Raw genomic sequence first — 21,177 nt, 5'->3', positions numbered from 1 at the left:
AAAAAAAAACATGGAAAAACTGCCGGAATATCTATAAAAATCACAAAGTTTTGCTCCAGTTTCCCCTGAGTTAATGAAGTTTTCCATTAAATATATGCAAAAAAAAAGATTCGAACTCTTATTTTATTATTAATTTAATCAATAATCTATTTTGCATTTTATGGCATACAAAATTGAAAAACACACAAACTCAACGCCAGAACGTAAGTTAAGTTTTCTCAATGAAGTACTATTAAAGAATGTTAATCGATGTATTAAAAATGTTATAGACCCTGATTTGGTATGGAGTCAACTGTTGGAAATTTTTCCCTATAGTCCAAACTCCACCATGATTCGCTTAAGAAGGTTAAAGAACAACTGAGAGAACAACACAGAAGACATACAAACATCAGTTTCGGTAATCTTATTTGCATATCTATCTATAGCAAAACAAGTCTGCGGAAGCTGGGTCGATTGATCGAGTTGTTTAGTCTAGAAGATAAATTTGAAGTGATCAGAATGAGTTGTGAAAGGTGTCAAAAACATTGGGAACAATTTCTGGATTATTACAATCCTAACCAACATGTCATATGGATTTTTGGGACCATCGTTTACATAGCCACTGTGGCGACAATCATTTCAGGGTCATTTATGTTCATGGACGTAACAGGCTTCCCGAAGCGATTGCGTAAATACAAGCTTCAGCCGGGAACCAACGACCCTATCACCTGGTTTCAAATGAAAAAGGTATGAATAACTGATATTCATTGTCCATCGTTCATCTTTGATTCTATTGCAGCTGATCAAGACCGCCATCATTAACATGATTTTAGTTGGAACTCCTACTCTAGCAGTTTTTCATGGAATAACAGTGGCATTGGGGCGTTATGTTGATTTAAGAGTATTACCATCACTGTTTGAAATACTCTACACTATACCTTTCGCCATGCTGTCATCTGAAACAGTATTCTACTACAGTCACAGATTGTTGCATTCTAAATACCTGTACAAAATGATTCACAAAAAGCACCACGAGTGGACTGCACCTGTATCGCTGGCCGCAGTTTATGCACATCCAATCGAATACATCGTCAGCAACATGGCTCCGTTCTATGCACCTGTCATACTGGTCAAGACCCACCTGTTTACAGGTTGGATTTGGGCTGCTATAGTATTGTTAGGAACATTGCACGATCATTCCGGATACCATCTTCCGTTTCTTTGGGGATCACCAGATTTCCATGATTTTCATCATCTAAAGTAAGTAAATGTCATGAACCGTCAAATTGCGGAACTAGCAACTCTTAGAATAGAGCCATTCAGATACATGTTTCAAGGTTGATCGTCATTAATTTACAGATATCAAAGCTCTCAAACTTAAGTATGTGATAGCAAGGTATTACGTTCAGATCAGAATATAATTCCGTATCGTTCTCACGCTACATGCCAAAAAGTTCTTAGTTTATTTCAGCCGAGAAATGAAGGCTTAAAATCGTACTTTTTCTACAAAGACAGTAAGTGCTCAAAACTTATCGAAACGATAAATATAAATGATCAAAACTGCATTTTGAAAAGTGTCTGAATTGAACAACAAAATTGAGCCACAACCGTAACGTAACTAACGAATTCTTTTTTTTTTTAGTTTAATCAAGTTACAACCATTTGAACACGCGAATTTTTACTTAAACCACAGAGAACAGACGTTCATCTTCATTCGCGTGCTTGTGTAAAGTTTGTACTGGTCATTTTGAACTATGTCGTTATGCCCCCGTTGCGCGGTGCTAGTGTGCTGATAAATATGGTTAAAATTTGCCGTGTTTTACTTTTTAGCGCTAGTGTTCATTCCGAATTGCTCCTAGGCTCGCTCCTAGGTGGCAGCACTACATTGTTTATGTAGTGTATGCCAACGCCATCACTTAGTCAGATTGAGTTTTTATGTCGGGCAGCCTGCGTTGGCGGCGCTGAGGTGCGATTTAAATCTTTACACACGTTTTTACCGAAATTTTGTTCGAGCATCCATGTCTGTTCTCTGTGCTTAAACATAACAAGTGATGTGAGTGACCCCAAATCCCATTTTCAATAACTCAAATTCAAGTTTTACGTCAACATATTTGCTTTTTAAATCGTCTGTGACCCAACCAGTGAATTTCCAACTAAAAAGTAACCCATGCATTAAAATACCAACCAATAAATCATGACTGTAGTACTATAACATCAAGAGTCTCCGAGCCTTCTGTGAATAGTTCGTTTTTGGAGTGAAATGATAAGCTTTCGGTACAACTTTTTGCACGAGAAAGACAACAAGTGATGACTATAATTATTAGTAATATATATCCTAATCTATTACCAATTTTCCTTTCAACACAGGTTCAATCAATGTTACGGAGCCTTTGGTATCCTAGATTGGTTGCATGGAACCGACGTTCTATTCAGACGTTACAAGGCTAAACAACAAGCTGCACTTCAGGACACCGACAAATAGAAATATCTTAGGCAATCCCGGAAGTCTTACTGGTTTTATACTGAAATAAAGTGAATTAATTTTAACTCTATGGAATTTATTATCTTTATCATATGTATCACTATAGTATATTGTTACACACCAAAATGTGATATCGGATTCCAGCAAAATGAATTACTGAATACCATGGACCTCGGAATGAACAACAACATAGGGTAAGGCACCCTGAAATCCCCCTCACCCCAGTTTTCGCCCATCTATTTTAAAATCTTCTTTTCTATCAAACTAGTTTTTAAAAACAGTACCGTAATCCGGGGGAACATTGATCAGCAGGGTAAATTGATCAGTTTCACCATTTTCAAGAAATGAATAAAATATTATTTCCTGTTATCATAATTACTTATTGTGAGCCAGGTATCTTAATCTTGACTCAATTTGTTGCTGAATGATGTAACGTTCGGATGAATTTACATTTATTAATAAAATCAACATTATTTTTTGAACGCACAGGAAGCAAATATATTGTTAAAAAACAAGATAATTCCACTAGCGGTGATGATTTCTTTCTCGAAACAATCGATGCACATCGCTTCAGCGTAAGAAATTCCAACTATAATTGCCTACCTTTAGGGGTTTGCATAAAGCTATGTCCATTTAGAATCCGGAATCATTTATTGTATTGCAGCGGCACGGAAAGTGACCGCTGCAAGAATTCGTTTACAGCAGTTTGTCTACCAAGGCGCCCACTTGCTGTGGTATAAATTTCACGATGTTTCGTGCAGTGAGTCAAAAATTATTCCAGATGGAAGCCAAAAGGAGAATAAAATCTGCACACCCACGTTGATAATCCTACTAATCGACGATGGAACCTACGTCAAAATGGATTTCGGACAGCTTCCTAGCCCAAAATTCTACATGGTGACGGCACGAGGAGTAGTTCCTGCGAAGTTTAAGTTTGCTTTTTGGACAAACTTGCAAAAAAAACAGAAGATTTTGGCAAGGGATATGCAGCTATGGAGCAAAGACCTAAGCGTTTGTGACGAATAAGACGATGGACTCGAAGCTGTACAAAGAGGAATGTCTCAAAAACCGCGGTCTACCTTCCATAAAGTCCATAAAGGTCCCGTAAAGTTTTGGCCAGATTAGGCGAGTTGCTACTACAGTCGGGAAGTTATCCAGTGGTACCGCGATAATAACGAAGATTTCATCGATAAAAACATAAATCCACGCAACTGCCCACAGCTCCGGCCCATCGAGACATTTTGGGCAGTAATAAAACGGAAGCTTAAGAAAAATTAAAAAAACAGCTCGGGACGCGACTCAGACGACCAAAATGTGGAAAAAATGTGCCAAGGAAGTTGACTCCGGATAATGAAGAAGGTGCGAATTTTCACTAGAAACAAGAAGAAATGATTTGTATCAATATTTTTTTCCTTAAATTAAAGTGAATTACCCTTGTTTTGATGTATTAACCTTATTTGTACGTCAATCCGTTACCGAGATACATGTGATTTTATTATTCCGGATTCTAAATGGACACAGCTTTACCATGCTTTACGCTTTCTCTATCCAGTTTTCCGCGAGCGGTAATGGCCGCCAGCTTGCCTGCGGGTGAGTCTCTGATTTGACGTTTCTAGAGGTCAATTGCACCCACCGTTCCGAGCGTTTTGATCAATATGGTATATAAGAAGGCGTGAATTCACTGCATCAGCACCTTCTTATATGCTACATTGGTCAGAATGCTCGGCGCGGTGGGTGCAGTTGACCTCCACAAACGTCAAATTAGAGACTCACCCGCAGACAAGCTGGCGGCCATTAAGTCGAGTCAAGTACGAGACACTGAAGACGGCCTTACTGTTGAGGTCGAAATACGTATCTGTCAAGATACAATTAAGTGGTGGAATTCAATAGGATTGTACAAACTCGTCTTATGACAACCCGGATAAAAGTGTACCATAGGCTCAACAGTGTAAACAATTGATTTACCATACTCTCTATGGTATACAATAGGATATATTGTTTCTTGATCGTTGTCCATATTGTATCAACACCGTGGATATAACACAGAGAACAGACGTGGATGCTCGAACAAAATTTCGGTAAAAACGTGTGCAAAGATTTAAATCGCACCTCAGCGCCGCCAACGCAGGCTGCCCGACATAAAAACTAAATTTGACTAAGTGATGGCGTTGGCATACACTACATAAACAATGTAGTGCTGCCACCTAGGAGCGAGCCAAGGAGCAATTCGGAATGAACACTAGCGCTAAAAAGTAAAACACAACAAATTTTAACCATATTTATCAGCACACTAGCACCGCGCAACGGGGGCATAACGACATACTTCAAAATGACCAGTATATACTTTACACAAGCACGCGAATGAAGATGAACGTCTGTTCTCTGTGGATATAATACGTCAACATAGTTCTCTAATGTAACAATACTTCCAATTGTTTTTAGAACATTTAGTGCATAAATTTTAATCATTGATAACTTCTGAGAAAATTTTGTTCAAATTGCATATAAGCAATATAACAATATTTATCCCATCCCAAATATGCATTATTTTTCTTCAAATTTCATTGTCGAACGGTAAAGCCGTCATAATTAAGAAATCCAATATCGTATTGTTTTACTATAAAAATACAATTCAATCTAATGTAATTTGAACGGTTTTCTTTGGATATTTCAACAATATATTTACGATACATTCTATTGTTTGACAAAAAAAGTGTATGAAAAAATCTCAGATTTTGTATAGTTACGATACTTAACAACCCGTACGTTCTAATGCGAAAACTTCATTTACAATTTAATGAATGGTTCATAACAATACATTCTAATGTATTTCTATTATTTCATCTACAATAAAATCTATTGTAAATTTATTGTGTTGTATAGTGATGTTACAATAAATTGTATTGTTTTTCTATAATATTTTTTATTCGGGAAGTGAAGACATTCCACTAAAAAGCTCAAAACAATTTTCTTAATCTAACAACTAGTTTTCGAGAAATGAAGATTTTAAAATAGGTGGTCAATAACCTAGAGTGTGGGTATTTCTGGGTGCTTTACCCTATTGATTTTTTATACCCTTTCTTCTGAAATGTCTACACGCAAAAAAAATATTGCAGTCGAAACTACCATTCCGAGGGTTATTTTAAGAATATGCACCGACGATTTTCAGCAGATAACAAACCCGTTTGATTTTACCATGCGCGCAGTAAAAATCAACTGTGGCCCATGCGGAATGTTGTCATATGAACTGACACAGTGGTGAATTTCTCTGAAACCATGGTAAAATTTACTGAAATTCCATGGTAGTTTTAAAAACAGAGCGTAGTCTACAAAATAGTAGTTTTAACCACGGAATTTTTTTCTTTGTATACACGCAAAAAAATGTTGCGATCGAAACTACCATTCCGAGGGTTAATTTAAGAATACGCACCGACGATTTTCAGCAGACAGCAAACCCGTTTGATTTTACCATGCGCGCAATAAAAATCAACTGTGGTCCTGGTGAATTTGTCCGAATGCGTGGTTAATTTAACTGAAAATTTGTGGTTGTTTTGAAAACATGGCGTAGTCTACAAAATAGTAACCGTTACCATGGAATTTTTTTCTGTGTAATTTTATTTTGTAGGCGTTACCACAGAGAACAGACATGGAGGCTCGAACAAAATTTCTTACTATGTCTGAAACTTGATTATGCATATGTACAACATGTGATAGATTTAGTTCGGAAAAGGTATTGGAGGGTAACCGCCCCTTCGGTGGGGTTTGATCCCACGACCCCAGTTCGCATGACAGGTGCTTTCCCTACTAAGCTACGAAGGACCTCCGTCGTCCACCGCAGCTTAGCGGGTACTGATGAACCAAATTCCCAGCACCAGGTACCAGTCGATCTCTCGCAATACATTTTCAGAACTAACTCTCTCATATGTATTTTTGTACACATGCCAACCAAGTAGGATGAGTATTTAGTATTGTCCGGCTCCTACACACTTGCTTCATCAGCAACGGCGCTCAATGAAGTAGGGTTGTGTGAGGTTGTGCCAGTTTGGTCGTCAGCTCCCGACCCGACCACACAAGCGAAGAGAGATCGCCACTCGAGATCAGTACATTCAAAGTTAATTGCCTATATGCCACCCGGAGTGGAAATTAATTACTATGTCTGAAACTTGATTATGCATATGTACAACATGTGATAGATTTAGTTCGGAAAAGGTATTGGAGGGTAACCGCCCCTTCGGTGGGGTTTGATCCCACGACCCCAGTTCGCATGACAGGTGCTTTCCCTACTAAGCTACGAAGGACCTCCGTCGTCCACCGCAGCTTAGCGGGTACTGATGAAACCAAATTCCTTTGAATGTACTGATCTCTGTACTGATCAAAAAACTTTGAATGTACTGATCTCGAGTGGCGATCTCTCTTCGCTTGTGTGGTCGGGTCGGGATCTGACGACCAAACTGGCACAACTTCACACAACCCTACTTCATTGAGCGCCGTTGCTGGTGAAGCAAGTGTGTAGGAGCCGGACAATACTAAATACTCATCCTAATTGGTTGGCATGTGTACAAAAATACATATGAGAGAGTTAGTTCTGAAAATGTATTGCGAGAGATCAACTGGTACCTGGTGCTGGGAATTTGGTTTCATCAGTACCCGCTAAGCTGCGGTGGACGACGGAGGTCCTTCGTAGCTTAATAGGGAAAGCACCTGTCATGCGAACTGGGGTCGTGGGATCAAACCCCACCGAAGGGGCGGTTACCCTCCAATACCTTTTCCGAACTAAATCTATCACATGTTGTACATATGCATAATCAAGTTTCAGACATAGTAATTAATTTCCACTCCGGGTGGCTTAATACCCGGCATATAGGCAATTAACTTTGAATGTACCAAAATTTCTTGCAAAACATGTGTAAACAAACAAAAGATATTTTAGTTACTAGATAAAGATTGTCGCTGTCGTCGCTGTCCGGAACATCTTTTGCTGGCGAGGATAGGGGAGCTAAATGTCAAAGAAGGAAAATCCATACGATTTGACAGGTATGTACCACACATGTTTCGGACAGCAGAACAAAGGGAACAGTAGCGACAATCTTTATCTAGTAACTAAAATATCTGTTAAACAAACACACTGAACCTCAACGCCACCGACGTCGACGTTGCAACTCACAATCTCATTTTCCCAACACGTAGGCGCTGGTATGCTTTTGCATGCATAACGACACTAGCGCACAGTGGCATTTTTTGATGACGCTAGCGCTGATTATGCACGGGATAACGTCGAAATTCCAAAGTTATTCAAAATGAACAGTAAACACTCAAAGGTGCAGCCCAATCGGGTTGTACGCAAAGGTGACGTAGGACTACGTAGCTATACGAAATGGAGGGTATTTTTCATCATAATTTGTGTAAATTTATTAGCATTGTGCAAACTGCTCGGAGGTCAACCGAATCAAGAAACTGAAAGTAGCTCCCAGTTGGATAAACCAGCCAAAGGAACAACTCATCGGCCGCATCGCCACTGAAGCCACTCGCCTATCTTTCAATGGATATCATCAGAATCCTAGAAGACATTATGCTCAAAAATTTCCGGAATAGAGGAAAAATAAGCAGAATCGGAGGTGGCGCGAAACCAAACACAAATATATTAATTTTCAACGTTCGACTCCCGCACGCCATAGAAGCGTACATGCATCGTTTTCTATAGCGCTGGTGGCAAAGTGAGCGGGACTTCAAGAATAAATTACAAACCGTTTTGGCCGTTGGGAAAATTGTTATCCTATGAATTATTGTTTTAAATAATGCGCCATTTGAAAAACTAAGGCAGCTAAACGACATTTTTCACTAAGGTGGCGTCTTCATCGATTTGGCCGTCGTCGATGGAAAGTGAAATTTTCTGGCAAGATTCTTTGGTTTTGTTTCGTTAGTCATTAGAATTGATATCGATTTTTTCCGGGTTACCATAGTTTGGCGACGACAGAAAGTTGCCCTTTGGTAGCACAACCACAAGCGCGCGTCGGAGGGAGATGATGCAATGAGTTTGTTCAAATGTAGGCGTCAGTAGCAGTCAAATGGAATTTCCTCCCAAGATTTTGATTTGTTGTTGAGGTTGAATGACGACCACCAACGCAGACTTCCACCACCAATTCGATGATTTTCCTTTGAAAATGCTACCAGAGCGCCTTCGTGCTGCTGTGTTCGCTCCGCTGCGACCGCCCTGCATAAAATCTTGTTCAACCGCTCTCTGCGAAAACCCGATCAATATGGCTTGCGCGCGCTGGAAAGCAGCTTTCTTGTATTCAATAAATAAAGCCCGTTAGCTCCGCCCTTTGTGATCTGATATGGGTGTAAATATAATGCGCACTCATAACGATTAACGAAGGGGCGGGGATAATGAAATTACTTTATTAGATATAAGAAAGCTATTTTTTGGCGCGCGCGAGCCTTTTTGATCGGGATTCCGCAGACAACGAACTGTTCGGAGAATGACAAATTCTAAGAACCCTATGAAATTTTCTCGCAAGACTCTGAATTTGGTTATGAGATGTTATTTGTCTTCTATTTGTTCTATGAGAAGTTGAACCGTTCACGTAAGGGTCACGTGCCACAGCCTGATATGTGCAAGGACATAAGGGGAGATTCAAGTATGACGTCCACTACTTTTTGGGATTTCAAGACCCCCTCCCCCCCCTCTGTCACACTTTTTTGTATACCTAGTATATGTATTGTCACAAAGTTTCAGACCCCCTCCCCCCCTCTAACCTGTGACATCATTATTGAACGACACCTAAACGGGAACCTTCTTACGAACGAGCGTGAGGTGATCCAAAGGTGGCAGCAGCACTACGAAGAGCACCTGAATGGCGATGTGGCAGACGAAGATGGCGGTATGGTGATGGACCTAGGGGAACGCGCGCAGGACATAATTCTACCGGCCCCGGATCTCCAGGAAATCCAGGAGGAGATTGGCCGGCTGAAGAACAACAAAGCCCCTGGGGTTGACCAACTACCAGGAGAGCTATTTAAACACGGTGGTGAGGCACTGGCTAGAGCGCTGCACTGGGTCATTACCAAGATTTGGGAGGAGGAAGTTTTGCCGCAGGAGTGGATGGAAGGTGTCGTGTGTCCCATCTACAAAAGGGCGATAAGCTGGATTGTAGCAACTACCGCGCAATCACATTGCTGAACGCCGCCTACAAGGTACTCTCCCAAATTGTATGCCGTCGACTAGCACCAATTGCAAGGGAGTTCGTGGGGCAGTACCAGGCGGGTTTTATGGGCGAACGCTCCACCACGGACCAGGTGTTCGCCATTCGCCAAGTACTGCAGAAGTGCCGCGAATACAACGTGCCCACACATCATCTATTCATCGACTTCAAAGCCGCATATGATACAATCGATCGGGACCAGCTATGGCAGCTAATGCACGAAAACGGATTTCCGGATAAACTGACACGGTTGATCAAAGCGACGATGGATCGGGTGATGTGCGTAGTTCGAGTTTCAGGGGCATTCTCGAGTCCCTTCGAAACACGCAGAGGGTTACGGCAAGGTGATGGTCTTTCGTGTCTGCTATTCAACATCGCTTTGGAAGGGGTAATACGAAGAGCAGGGATTAACACGAGTGGCACAATTTTCAATAAGTCCGTCCAGCTACACGCAGAAAAAACTACGTTAGGAACAAACATATTCTAGGTAAATCCAAACATAAATTCAGTTTGTTCTGGCATCAAAAATAAATATGTTTGGATCAACCATATTGTTGCATTTAAAGCGAACGAAAACTTTTTTTGAATCAAATGTGCGTTTCAAGTTGTTTCAACCAGCTAAATGTTTGAAGCAAACATGGATATTATTGTTTTGGTTCGACCACTCATAATATTTTGATATCAATTCTACCAATTTTCATATTCTGGTAGCATTTGACTACCAGATTTCACAATGTCGAAAGTTCATATTTCATTTACTTACCTTTTTGTACCTGAAAAACATCCTTATCATTAATTTGGAAGCAAGAAAACATGTGCTTCTACTTTTATGGTTCTACTCCTCTGCTGCTTCCGATCGGATCCGATCCGAACTCGAGTGTTTGTTTACTTTTGCAAGAGCGAGCGAGGGGCTGCCCACTAGTGAATGTATAAAACAAACAGGGATTTAATTTGGTTTTAAAAATAAATATGTTTGATTCAAACATATTACCATTTTGGAAATAAACATGTATATTTTTGAAGCAAATGGATGAAATTTGTATCCGTGTATTTGGCTTCGCCGACGACATAGATATTATGGCACGTAACTTTGAGAAGATGGAGGAAGCCTACATCAGACTGAAGAGGGAAGCCAAGCGGATCGGACTAGTCATCAACACGTCGAAGACGAAGTACATGATAGGAAGAGGTTCAAGAGAAGACAATGTGAGCCACCCACCGCGAGTTGGCATCGGTGGTGATGAAATCGAGGTGGTAGAAGAATTTGTGTACTTGGGTACACAAATGATACCAGCAGAGAAATTCGGAGGCGTATAGTGGCTGGAAATCTTGCATACTTTGGACTCCGCAAGACGCTTCGATCGAATAGAGTTCGCCGCCGTACCAAACTGACCATCTACAAAACGCTCATTAGACCGGTAGTCCTCTACGGACACGAGACCTGGACGATGCTCGTGGAGGACCAACGCGCACTCGGAGCTTTCGAAAGGAAAGTGCTGCGTACCATCTATGGTGGGGTGCAGATGGCGGACGGTACATGGAGGAGGCAAATGAACCACGAGTTGCATCAGCTGTTGGGAGAACCATCCATCGTTCACACCGCGAAAATCGGACGACTGCGGTGGGCCGGGCACGTAGCCAGAATGTCGGACAATAACCCGGTGAAAATGGTTCTCGACAACGATCCGACGGGCACAAGAAGGCGAGGTGCGCAGCGGGCAAGGTGGATCGATCAGGTGGAAGATGACTTGCGGACCCTTCGTAGACTGCGTGGCTGGCGACGTGTTACCATGGACCGAGCCGAATGGAGAAGACTCTTACATACCGCACAGGCCACTTCGGCCTTAGTCTGAATAAATAAATAATAATGTTATTTGTCTTAGATGCGTATTGTTGTGAGAAATAACAACAGAAATTTGACTGAAGACGAAGTTTCATCATATTACCAAACATTATTTCTTGGCATCTGTCTGTCCGAGCGACGTTCACCGATGGGTGGTTGCTGTAGAAAGTTTCCACTGAGGTGGCGTCTTCATTGATTTTATACAAAAGTCACCATTTTATACAAAGAAGGTTGATCCGATTATCCGAAATAAACTTTCTTCAAAGTGCAAAACTCAATCGTAAATAGCGAATTTGATAGCGCATCGGAGGGAGATGATGCAGTAAATTGTAATGGATGGGATCACTAACAGCAACCAAGCTACCACGCCAAACCCGATGCCACCGAAACAGTCCATTTTCGCAATTAACTCTTTATTTTCATAAAATGTTGGTCCTGAGAAGAACCAATTTTATTTTCCCAGTTCCCATTCCAATAACTAACTGCAGCCAATCGCTTGTCGACACCTTGCGTTGCAACTGTCCGACCGCCACTTGATGATTTTTCGCTAAGCCTCCAAAGGGTGAAATAATTTTTCAGCATTGCCACACTGCCACCCACTCCTTCGTGCTGCTGTGTCCGCTCCGCTGCATCGAATGTCGAACCGCTCTCTGTGGAATCCCGATCAAAACGGCTCGCGCGCGCCGAACAGCAGCTTTCTTGTATTCAATAAATTAAGCCCGTTAGCCCCGCCCCTTTGTGATCTGATATGGGTGTAAATATAATGTGCACTCATAACGATTAATGAAGGGGCGGGGCTAATGGAATTACTTCATTAGATATAAGAAAGCTGCTTTTCGGCACGCGCGAGCCATTTCGATCGGGATTCCGCAGACAACGGACCGTTCGGAGGATGACAAATTCTAAGAATCCTATGAAATTTTCTCGCAAGACTCTGAATTTGGTTATGACGTTATGAGATGTTGTTTATCTAAGATGCGTATTGTTGCTAGGAATGACAACAGAAATTTGACTCAAGACGAAGTTTCATCATATTACAAAACATTATCTTTTGGCATCTGTATGTCCGAGTGACGTTCACCGATGGGTGGTTGCTGTATATAGTTTCCACTGAGGTGGCGTCTTCATTGATTTTCTACAAAAGCCACCATTTCATACAAAAGAAGGTTGATCCGACTATCCGAAATAAACTTTCTTCAAAGTGCAAAACTCAATCGTAAATAGCGAATTTGATAGCGCGTCGGAGGGAGATGATGCAGTAAATTTTAATTGACGGGATCACTAACAGCAACCAAGCTACCACGCCAAACCCGATGCCACCGAAACAGTCCATTTTCGCAATTAACTCTTTTTTTTCATAAAATGTTGGTTCTGAGAAGAACCAATTTTTCTTTTCCCAATGCTCCTTTCCAACTAGCTGACACCACAATTTGTAATAAATTTTCAGCATCGGCACTGGCGGTGCGGGATCGCCACAGTGCTATTTTTATGGTCAACTCTTTCTTCATATGAAATGCTGGTTCGTTGAGGTTGAATGATCTGCAGCAACACATCGAGCACCACCACCAATGCGATGGATTTTCTTTGAAAATGTTATTAGCGCCTCCCTGATGCTGTGTCCGCTCCGCAGCGATCGCTTTGATGCGTCTGCTCTGCGTGAAACCTTGTTCAAACTGAGGATTAGATCCAAACCCGCAAGTGATTGATTTTTGATGTCTGTGCTAGTAATGCATGTACGTGATTGGTTGGTTGACCTATTTCCAAACTTTTTATCAATTATCGATAATAAATAATTAAAAAATAGTATTTTCAAATAAATGCGAAGAAGCGTTGACTCATCCTTGATCGAATGGTCCAAAAAAATTGAAAATCCATCGAGAAACGGCTTAGATATTAAAGTTTAAAGTCTATCATATTTTCGTGACGGTCCCCGATTTTCGCAATCGTAAAGTGTACCCCAATATAGAAAACACAGACGTAGTCCTACGTCAAAAGTTATCACAACATAGCGAGTTCAGCTTCAACGTCTGTTCTCTGTGGCGTTACGCACTGCCGTTCTACGCTAACTTGTACCAATTAAAAAAAGCAACTTTTTTTTCAACTTTATTTATGTGTTTTTGCTTTTCTCCTACAACAGCGGTTCTCAACCTGGGGTACATGTACCCCTGGGGGTACCTTCGCTGGTCCTAGGGGGTACCTCGGATGAAAATGCATAATGGCGGACGTATTACAATTCCAATCGGAGCTTATTGATAAAGTTTTGATTATTGTGATTTTTTTATTTCAAAACTTTGTCTTGTACATAATATGCATGGCGATCAGTAAATCAAAGCTAATTGAAACCTGCTTTTCTCAACTAGAACAGTGTGTGAAGGGCTGCGGAACAAAAGATCAAACGGACAAATGTCGAATGAGCAAATTAAAAAAAATTCAATGCAATCTACTTGATCTAAACAAAATGTTGAATAATATGTTAGAAACATGCTTTTGAACTAAAATCTAGAATCTAAAGGTTTGGAAGCCTTCGTTTGAGAGGCATGTAGGCCTTTTTTTTAGAAAAGCTCTATTGCTTCGTTGAAAGAGGTTTAGAAGCGTCTTTCTACGCTTCTCGGAAGCCTTCTTCAGAGCAGCACGAATGCCTCCTTGCAAGATGTTCAGAAGTCTTCTTTCGAAAGGTTCGAAAGGCTTGTGTCTCCTGGCAAGAGGCCCGGATGCCTCGTTTTAAGAGAACCGGGGCCTTTTTTTCAAAAAGCTCGGCAAGATCCTTTCAAGAGGTTCGGAAGCCTTTTTTCAAAAATTTCGGAAGCCTCCGGAAGCCTCCGGAAGCCTCCTGGATTTTTTCAAAAGTTTCCTTTCAAGAGGCTCGAAAGCTTTATTCAAAAGGTTCGGAAGGCTTCTTTCTGAGAGAAATGTGGGATTATACATTCTCTCCCGAATACTTACGTTACCAATAAATGCATATCAAGCAGTGTTGACTTGAAAGCCTAACTGGAAAGACATAATAATATAGCCCAAGTAATCCGAACGCCTCGTAGTTGTAGAATCCCTGTCGTAGTAGTTCTCGGTCGTAACAGTCTGGCGACGAGGAATAAAACATTAGTGGATTGAAACTAGCACTATTCGCGGAATAGATAGTGTCGTTAGTGGCGGAGTGTTCTATGGCAACAGTGGCAGAAGAAGGTGATAATAAAGTGATTGTGGAAGCCATGGACAAAGAACAAAAGGAAAATTCCTGTGTATGTACCAGGTTTAAATGTTAATTCATATCTACAGACTGTGGAAATCTTTTTCGCGTTGAACAGAACTCCAGAGGATGAAAAGGCGTTGGAGTTCATCACTAGTGTGGGACAAGAGACTGCGAACCGTATTATTGGTAGCTTTAAACCGGACAAAATTGTTAATAAAACATTCGCGCAAATAGTTGACAAGTTCAAGATCCTACACGAGGAGAACAAAAACGTGTTTGCTGAACGACATCGATTGATTACAAGAAAACAAGAAGAAGGTGAATCTCTTGATGACTTTGCAATAGATTTGCAGAATATTGTGGAACATTGTAGTGTTGGTGCTGAGACTGAAGCTACTTTGGTACAATCTGTGTTCGTTGCCGGTATACGGAGTGATAAAACGCGAGAGTCTATGTTGCGAGATGCAGATCACAATTTAAATCTGGCTAAACTCTTGGAGAAGGCGAAAACCATTGAAATAGCGGCACTGGAGGCGCGTAAAATGTCGAAGCTGAGTGTCGATGCAGTAAACTATATGGGGCCAATGAGTTCATCTAGGGGGAAGAGGTTCGTTAAGCAAGGTAGATTCGCTGAGTGCGCTGGCGGCGGCCAATCGCAAAAGGAGATTTCGAGTCATCGCGGAAATTATAAAGTCAGTTCGGACACCGTGTGCTACAACTGCTACAATAAAGGTCATCTTTCGTATCACTGTACATTGCCGAAAGCTAAAAAGCCTCGTTTTGGGTACCAACAGCCGAAGGAAATACAGGTAGGAAGAGAGCTTTTGAGGAGCGGATAAATCAGTTATCGGCCGCGATGGAAGACCTGAAAATGAGTCTGGAAGATGATACGGATTCTGGCGAAGATCGTTCGGCTGATGAGCTGATACCTGAAGAAGGTCAGGATAATTGGATGAACAATGTATTACTTGGTAAGTCAAATAATTCCAAACCGGCTTTTGTGGAACTGAGCGTAGATGGAAGAAACTTGTTGATGGAGTGTGACACCGGTGCATGCGCGAGCATTTGCTCGTTTGATACATATAAAGAAAGATTTAATAGTTGTAAACTACTACCAGATCAACGAAGCTTTTTTGTTATCTCTGGTGAAACTGTAAACGTGTTGGGTAAAATTAGAGTGCGAGTGAAAGTATGTGAGAAGATCTGGGCTCTATATCTCTTGGTAATAAAGTCTCCGAAAAAATTTATCTCTCTATTAGGCAGAGATTGGTTGAGCGTAATCTGGCCACACTGGAGAGATGTTTTTACTATAAATTCTCTGCGTGAAATTTCTAGAGATAACTGGGTGAAGAGTACCGTAAAAAAACTAAAAACAGAATTTGAATCTGTGTTTGATGATGATCTAACCGAACCGATAAAAAACGTTGTAGTGGATATTAGAATCGATGATCTTGCTAAGCCATTTGTTCATAAACCATACACTGTTGCTTTTAAACATAGAGAGGTCGTAGCTACTCATTTAGATGAATTAGAGGCAAAAGGAATTCTTGAGAAAGTAGAGTACGCAGAATGGGCTTCTCCGATAGTAGTCGTAGTAAAATCGAATAAAAAGGACATAAGAATTTGCATGGATGGTTCGAAAACAGTAAACCCTCACATTATCACACATCACTACCCTCTTCCGATTATAGATGAGCTGATAACGAATAAGAGCGGAGCTAAAAGATTCGCTCTTATCGATTTGAGAGGAGCTTATCAGCAACTTGTTGTATCGGAAGCTTCAAAGAAGTTGATGGTAATAAACACTCATAAAGGTTTGTATGCGTATCGTAGATTACCATTTGGAGTTAAACCAGCAGCAACAATTTTCCAATCGGTTATGGACAACATTTTACAGGGAATCCCTAATGTTCAGACTTACATCGATGATATATTAATTTGGGCTGAAACGGACGAGGAGCTTTTGAACACAATAAAGGTCGTCTTGAGGAGGCTGAAAGAATTCAACGTAAAAGTTAATGCCGAGAAATGTGAATGGTTTGTTTCCCAAGTGAAATATTTGGGTCACATTCTCTCGGAGGCAGGAGTTTTGCCGAATCCGGAGAAGGTGAAAGCGATTACGGCCGTGCCAGAGCCGAAAAGCAAAACACAACTGAAAGCATTTCTCGGCATGATAACGTTTTATACGAAATTTGTTCCCAAATTAAGCTTAGTTCTTTCTCCACTGTACAATTTGTTATCAAAGAATACCAAATGGTTCTGGGACGCGAATTGCAGAAAAGCTTTTGAAAGAAGCAAAAATGCCATTTGTTGTGCTAAAATCCTCACGCATTTCGATCCTTTAAAGCCTTTATCAAATGCTGAAAAAAAGTACCCAATACTTCATAGAGAGGCGTTGGCGATTGTATTTGCAATGGAAAAATTTTATAAATACGTACTAGGACAAAAAGTAACTATAATTACGGATCACAAACCTTTATTAGGTATATTTAACAATAAAAAGGGAGGACCATCCGTGATTGCTAATAGACTACAAAGATATTTTCTACGACTCTCTATTTTCGATTTTAGAATTTTTCACATGGCAGGTAAAGAAAATTATGCAGCAGATTGCTTATCAAGATTACCTTTAGATCAAGATATGAATACTGCCGACCTAGAAGAAAGTCAGCGGAGTTCATTTAGTCAATTAAATTATCTGGTTGATGATCACAAAGTTAACCTTAATCCCAAGATAATCGAAGAAAACTCCATTAAAGATCCAGTTTTATCTAAAATTTTAACTTTCGTTAAAAATGGATGGCCAAGCCATGTAAAAGACAAACTTTTAAAACATTTTTATGCAAAAAGACATGAACTTGATATTGAATCAGGATGTCTTATATTTGGAGAACGGATTGTCATTCCCAATACTCTTAAGTTACCGTCTCTGGAATTACTTCATGCTAATCATCGCGGAGTTCACAAAATGAAACAAATTGCGCGAAAGTATTTATACTGGAACGGGTGTGGTACGGACATAGAAAACTATGTACACAGAAAAAAATAAAATTGTTTTGCTAAATATGTAGTACTTTACAATTGAAAAGTGCTCTATTTTGATCAAATTAAGAGTAAAATTGTTCATCATAAAAGTTAGATTATCATTCGTAAAGTTTGTTTTGTCAGTTCTGTTTATATATTTGAAAGTTCGTACTTTTACTAATAAAACTGTAGAACTGTCAAATTTCACACGAAAATTCATCAAAAGGTATAACAGACCGGGACACCTCAAGAAAAAATAAATGCATATCTTTTCAAATTAACATATTTTCAGTTTTGATACATTTCATATCACAAGGTAAAAACACTTTGAAATGTATCAAAATGTGTTCTAAAATTATTGAACTATTGTTTAGCTCTAAACCTGCATGAAGGCATTCGAAATTAGCAACATACTTTTTAATAGTAACATGCAATTCCAGTTATGTCAAATAATCCGAAATAATTTCTCAGGGTGTATTTATCCGCAGTCAGTTAAGTTTAGTCTTCACACTTCGCGCTCCCGTTTTTAAGTTGTTTTAGCCGTCGCGAATCGCATTTATTTGCTAAACAGAAATTTAAAACCCTCAAACATCTCGAGCTAAAATTTCCATTGATGGAATGGAAACTATACAGCAGGTTTGTTCAGTTAAAATTTGATTTATTTTAGTTTTGTGATGAGAATCAACTTTTTTCACAGTACCACTACCGGTGAAAGCTTCATTTAGGACAAGGCGGTTACCCATAAAGAGCAGAACACCACCCTTTGTTGTTTTCATGTACCAGAACTACCAAACAGTTTTCGAAAACGAGAATAAATCGGTCGAAGAATGATTGACCGCCACAGTAATCAACAACCAGTGTTCATAAGAGTGAATGCATCAAAACCAGCTTACAGAGGTCCAGAATTGCATCTAAGCTTTCATGGCCAGAATATGGCCGATCGCGACACCGCGACACGAGCCGCCGCAAATCTATGCTGGCGTTCGGGCCCAAAGAGAACTGTTTCAAAGATGTCAAACACGGAGAAACTGGATACCTCTCGGACTTGAAAGGTAGGTAAAATATTATATTCTAAAAGCATAAAAAGCGGCGATAGCAAAACACGCATTTCTTAAATGGACGGTAAACTGATGCGACAATTTTCACTTGCAGATAAGTTGTTTTTTCTGACCTTGTCGGGGCATGGCGCTATGTTCACCGATACCTGCAAGGCGTCCCCGAGAAGCCTTGAGGAAGCTGCTACGTATTGTAAAAAGGTTAATATTTAAATAAATGAAATGAAAAGTAAAAAAACATATGAAATTTAATGGAGTAGATAGAAAAGAAAGGGTGAAGTATGGGTTCCGTCTTTTTGAGTAAATGAAGGAGTAAGATAATTTTTCATTTAAAAATATCGCACTCTATTTTATGGACGGTGTGATCATTTTGATTTGACAGTTTTACAATTTTGTTTTAAATGTTTGAACTTTTAATTTCAGAGCCACGTGAAAGATTTGAACCGTGGCTCTTGCAAAAGTTGCCATACTTTTATTTTGAACATAGACAACTCTCTACGAAAAAGAACCAACGCAACTTTTTGTTTTTACCAATGGTTTTTTTAATTCTAATAACGATTTTTCTTTCTGTGTACGGTCATGCAAACAGTGTCAAATATTAGGGACTGATAGAACACCGAGAGTATATGGAAATTGGCCTAAAACATCTCAACCATTTGAACGAATACACATTGATTTTTTCCATAAGTACAATCGTACTTTCCTTATACTTGTCGATGCATATTCAAGATGGATCGAAATTCGCCGAATGACTAAAACTAACGCAGAAAACGTCGCGCATGAACTGGATAACATTTTCACTATATTTGGATTTGCAACATCAATCGTTAGTGATAATGGCCCTCCATTTAACAGTTTCAACTTCAAGACATATTGCGAATCGAGAAACATTGAACATATGTTTAGCCCTCCATACCACCCAGCCAGTAACGGTTTAGCAGAACGGGCCGTACAAACCACAAAAGCTGTGTTGAGAAAACTAATAAAAGAGAACGATTCCTGTTCATAATTACAGATCGACCATGAAATAAACAAATTTTTATTTCACCACCATCAAACGCCCACGACAGAAGATAATATAATCCCCAATGAACGTATTTTTTCATTCATACCACGATCAGAATTCACAGGGTTTAGAAAATTACAAACAAGTTTTAGTGATTTAAATAACTCAAAAACGCATCCCGAATTGAAAAATAATAGCAAAGTAATTTACACGTACAAATCAAACGGTAGAGCTTTCAGCACAGAAGCAATTATTATCAAAAAAATTACTAATTTAACATATTTAATAAGCATAGATGGTGACTATCGTACAGCTCATAAAAACCAGCTGAAAGCCGTACCGCAAAAACCGTTCGTTTTAAAACATAGCATACACGATGAAACAGGACAAAACAGCGGGTGTCCCAACGATACAAAACAAGAAACAGAGAAAAAAGTAAAAACGATCAAGAAACGACCTACATTAGTAGCCACTCAAGCCTTGCGACGTTCAGCTAGAATTAGCAAATCTAAATACAGAAGTCTAAACGTAGGACATTTAGTAAAAAAAAGATTAAAAAATAAAGAGAACTAAAATGAAATCCGTAGTACACTAACATATCTTGAATGTATATAAAATGATAAAATGAATTGAAAAATGAAATTAAAATAGTATTAAGTATATAAAACTGTTTGTTGGAAAAATATGAATGATTTATTGTAAATATTAGTTAAGTTGAAAACAGTTTGCATTTTGTAAAAAAATAAATTGAATTGGTATGAATTATTTTAAGGGGGGAGATGAGAGAAATGTGGGATTATACATTCTCTCCCGAATACTTACGTTACCAATAAATGCATATCAAGCAGTGTTGACTTGAAAGCCTAACTGGAAAGACATAATAATATAGCCCAAGTAATCCGAACGCCTCGTAGTTGTAGAATCCCTGTCGTAGTAGTTCTCGGTCGTAACACTTTCAAGAGGCTCGGAAGCCTCCTTTCAAGAGGTTCGGAAGCCTTTTTTCCAGAGGCTTTCAAGATGCTTATAAGCCCTCTTTCAAGAGGTTTGAAAGCCTCCTATCAAGAGGCTTGGACGCCTCCTTTCAAGAGGCTTGGAAGCCTCCATTCAAGAGGCTTGGAAGCCTCCTTTCAAGAGGCTTGGAAGCCTCCTTTCAAGAGGCTTGGAAGCCTCCTTTCAAGAGGCTTGGAAGCCTCCTTTCAAGAGGCTTGGAAGTTTCCTTTCAAGAGGCTAGGAAGCCTCCTTTCAAGAGGTTCGGAAGTCTCTTTTCAAGAGGCTCGAAAGCCTCTTTCAAAAGGTTCGGAAGCTTTCTTTCAAGAGGCTTGGAAGACTCCTTTCAAGATGTTCGGAAGCCTCTTTTCAAGAGACTTTCAAGAGGCTTGGAAGCCTCCTTTCAAGAGGC

At 39.9% G+C, this 21,177-nt stretch overlaps 1 protein-coding gene and 1 long non-coding RNA gene across 2 annotated transcripts; both read left to right on the top strand.

Annotated features, from left to right (window-relative positions):
* The first annotated feature begins 338 nt into the window (after positions 1-338).
* On the top strand, positions 339-2,650 carry LOC134205709 (fatty acid hydroxylase domain-containing protein 2-like). Its single transcript, XM_062681250.1, has 3 exons — positions 339-726; positions 779-1,239; positions 2,347-2,650. The coding sequence occupies exons 1-3, from the start codon at positions 499-501 to the stop codon at positions 2,459-2,461; spliced, it is 804 nt and encodes a 267-aa protein (XP_062537234.1). The 5' UTR covers positions 339-498; the 3' UTR covers positions 2,462-2,650.
* A 15,081-nt stretch (positions 2,651-17,731) lies between these two features.
* On the top strand, positions 17,732-19,004 carry LOC134205705 (uncharacterized). Its single transcript, XR_009978179.1, has 3 exons — positions 17,732-18,353; positions 18,415-18,769; positions 18,870-19,004. It is a non-coding gene; the product is annotated as an uncharacterized LOC134205705 (long non-coding RNA).
* Positions 19,005-21,177: the final 2,173 nt, after the last annotated feature.

This window comes from Armigeres subalbatus, chromosome 1 (genome assembly GCF_024139115.2).
Source record: "Armigeres subalbatus isolate Guangzhou_Male chromosome 1, GZ_Asu_2, whole genome shotgun sequence".
Taxonomy (NCBI): domain Eukaryota; kingdom Metazoa; phylum Arthropoda; class Insecta; order Diptera; family Culicidae; genus Armigeres; species Armigeres subalbatus.
Note: the sequence above shows the minus strand (reverse complement) of the source record. Positions and strands in the feature narration are given on the sequence as shown.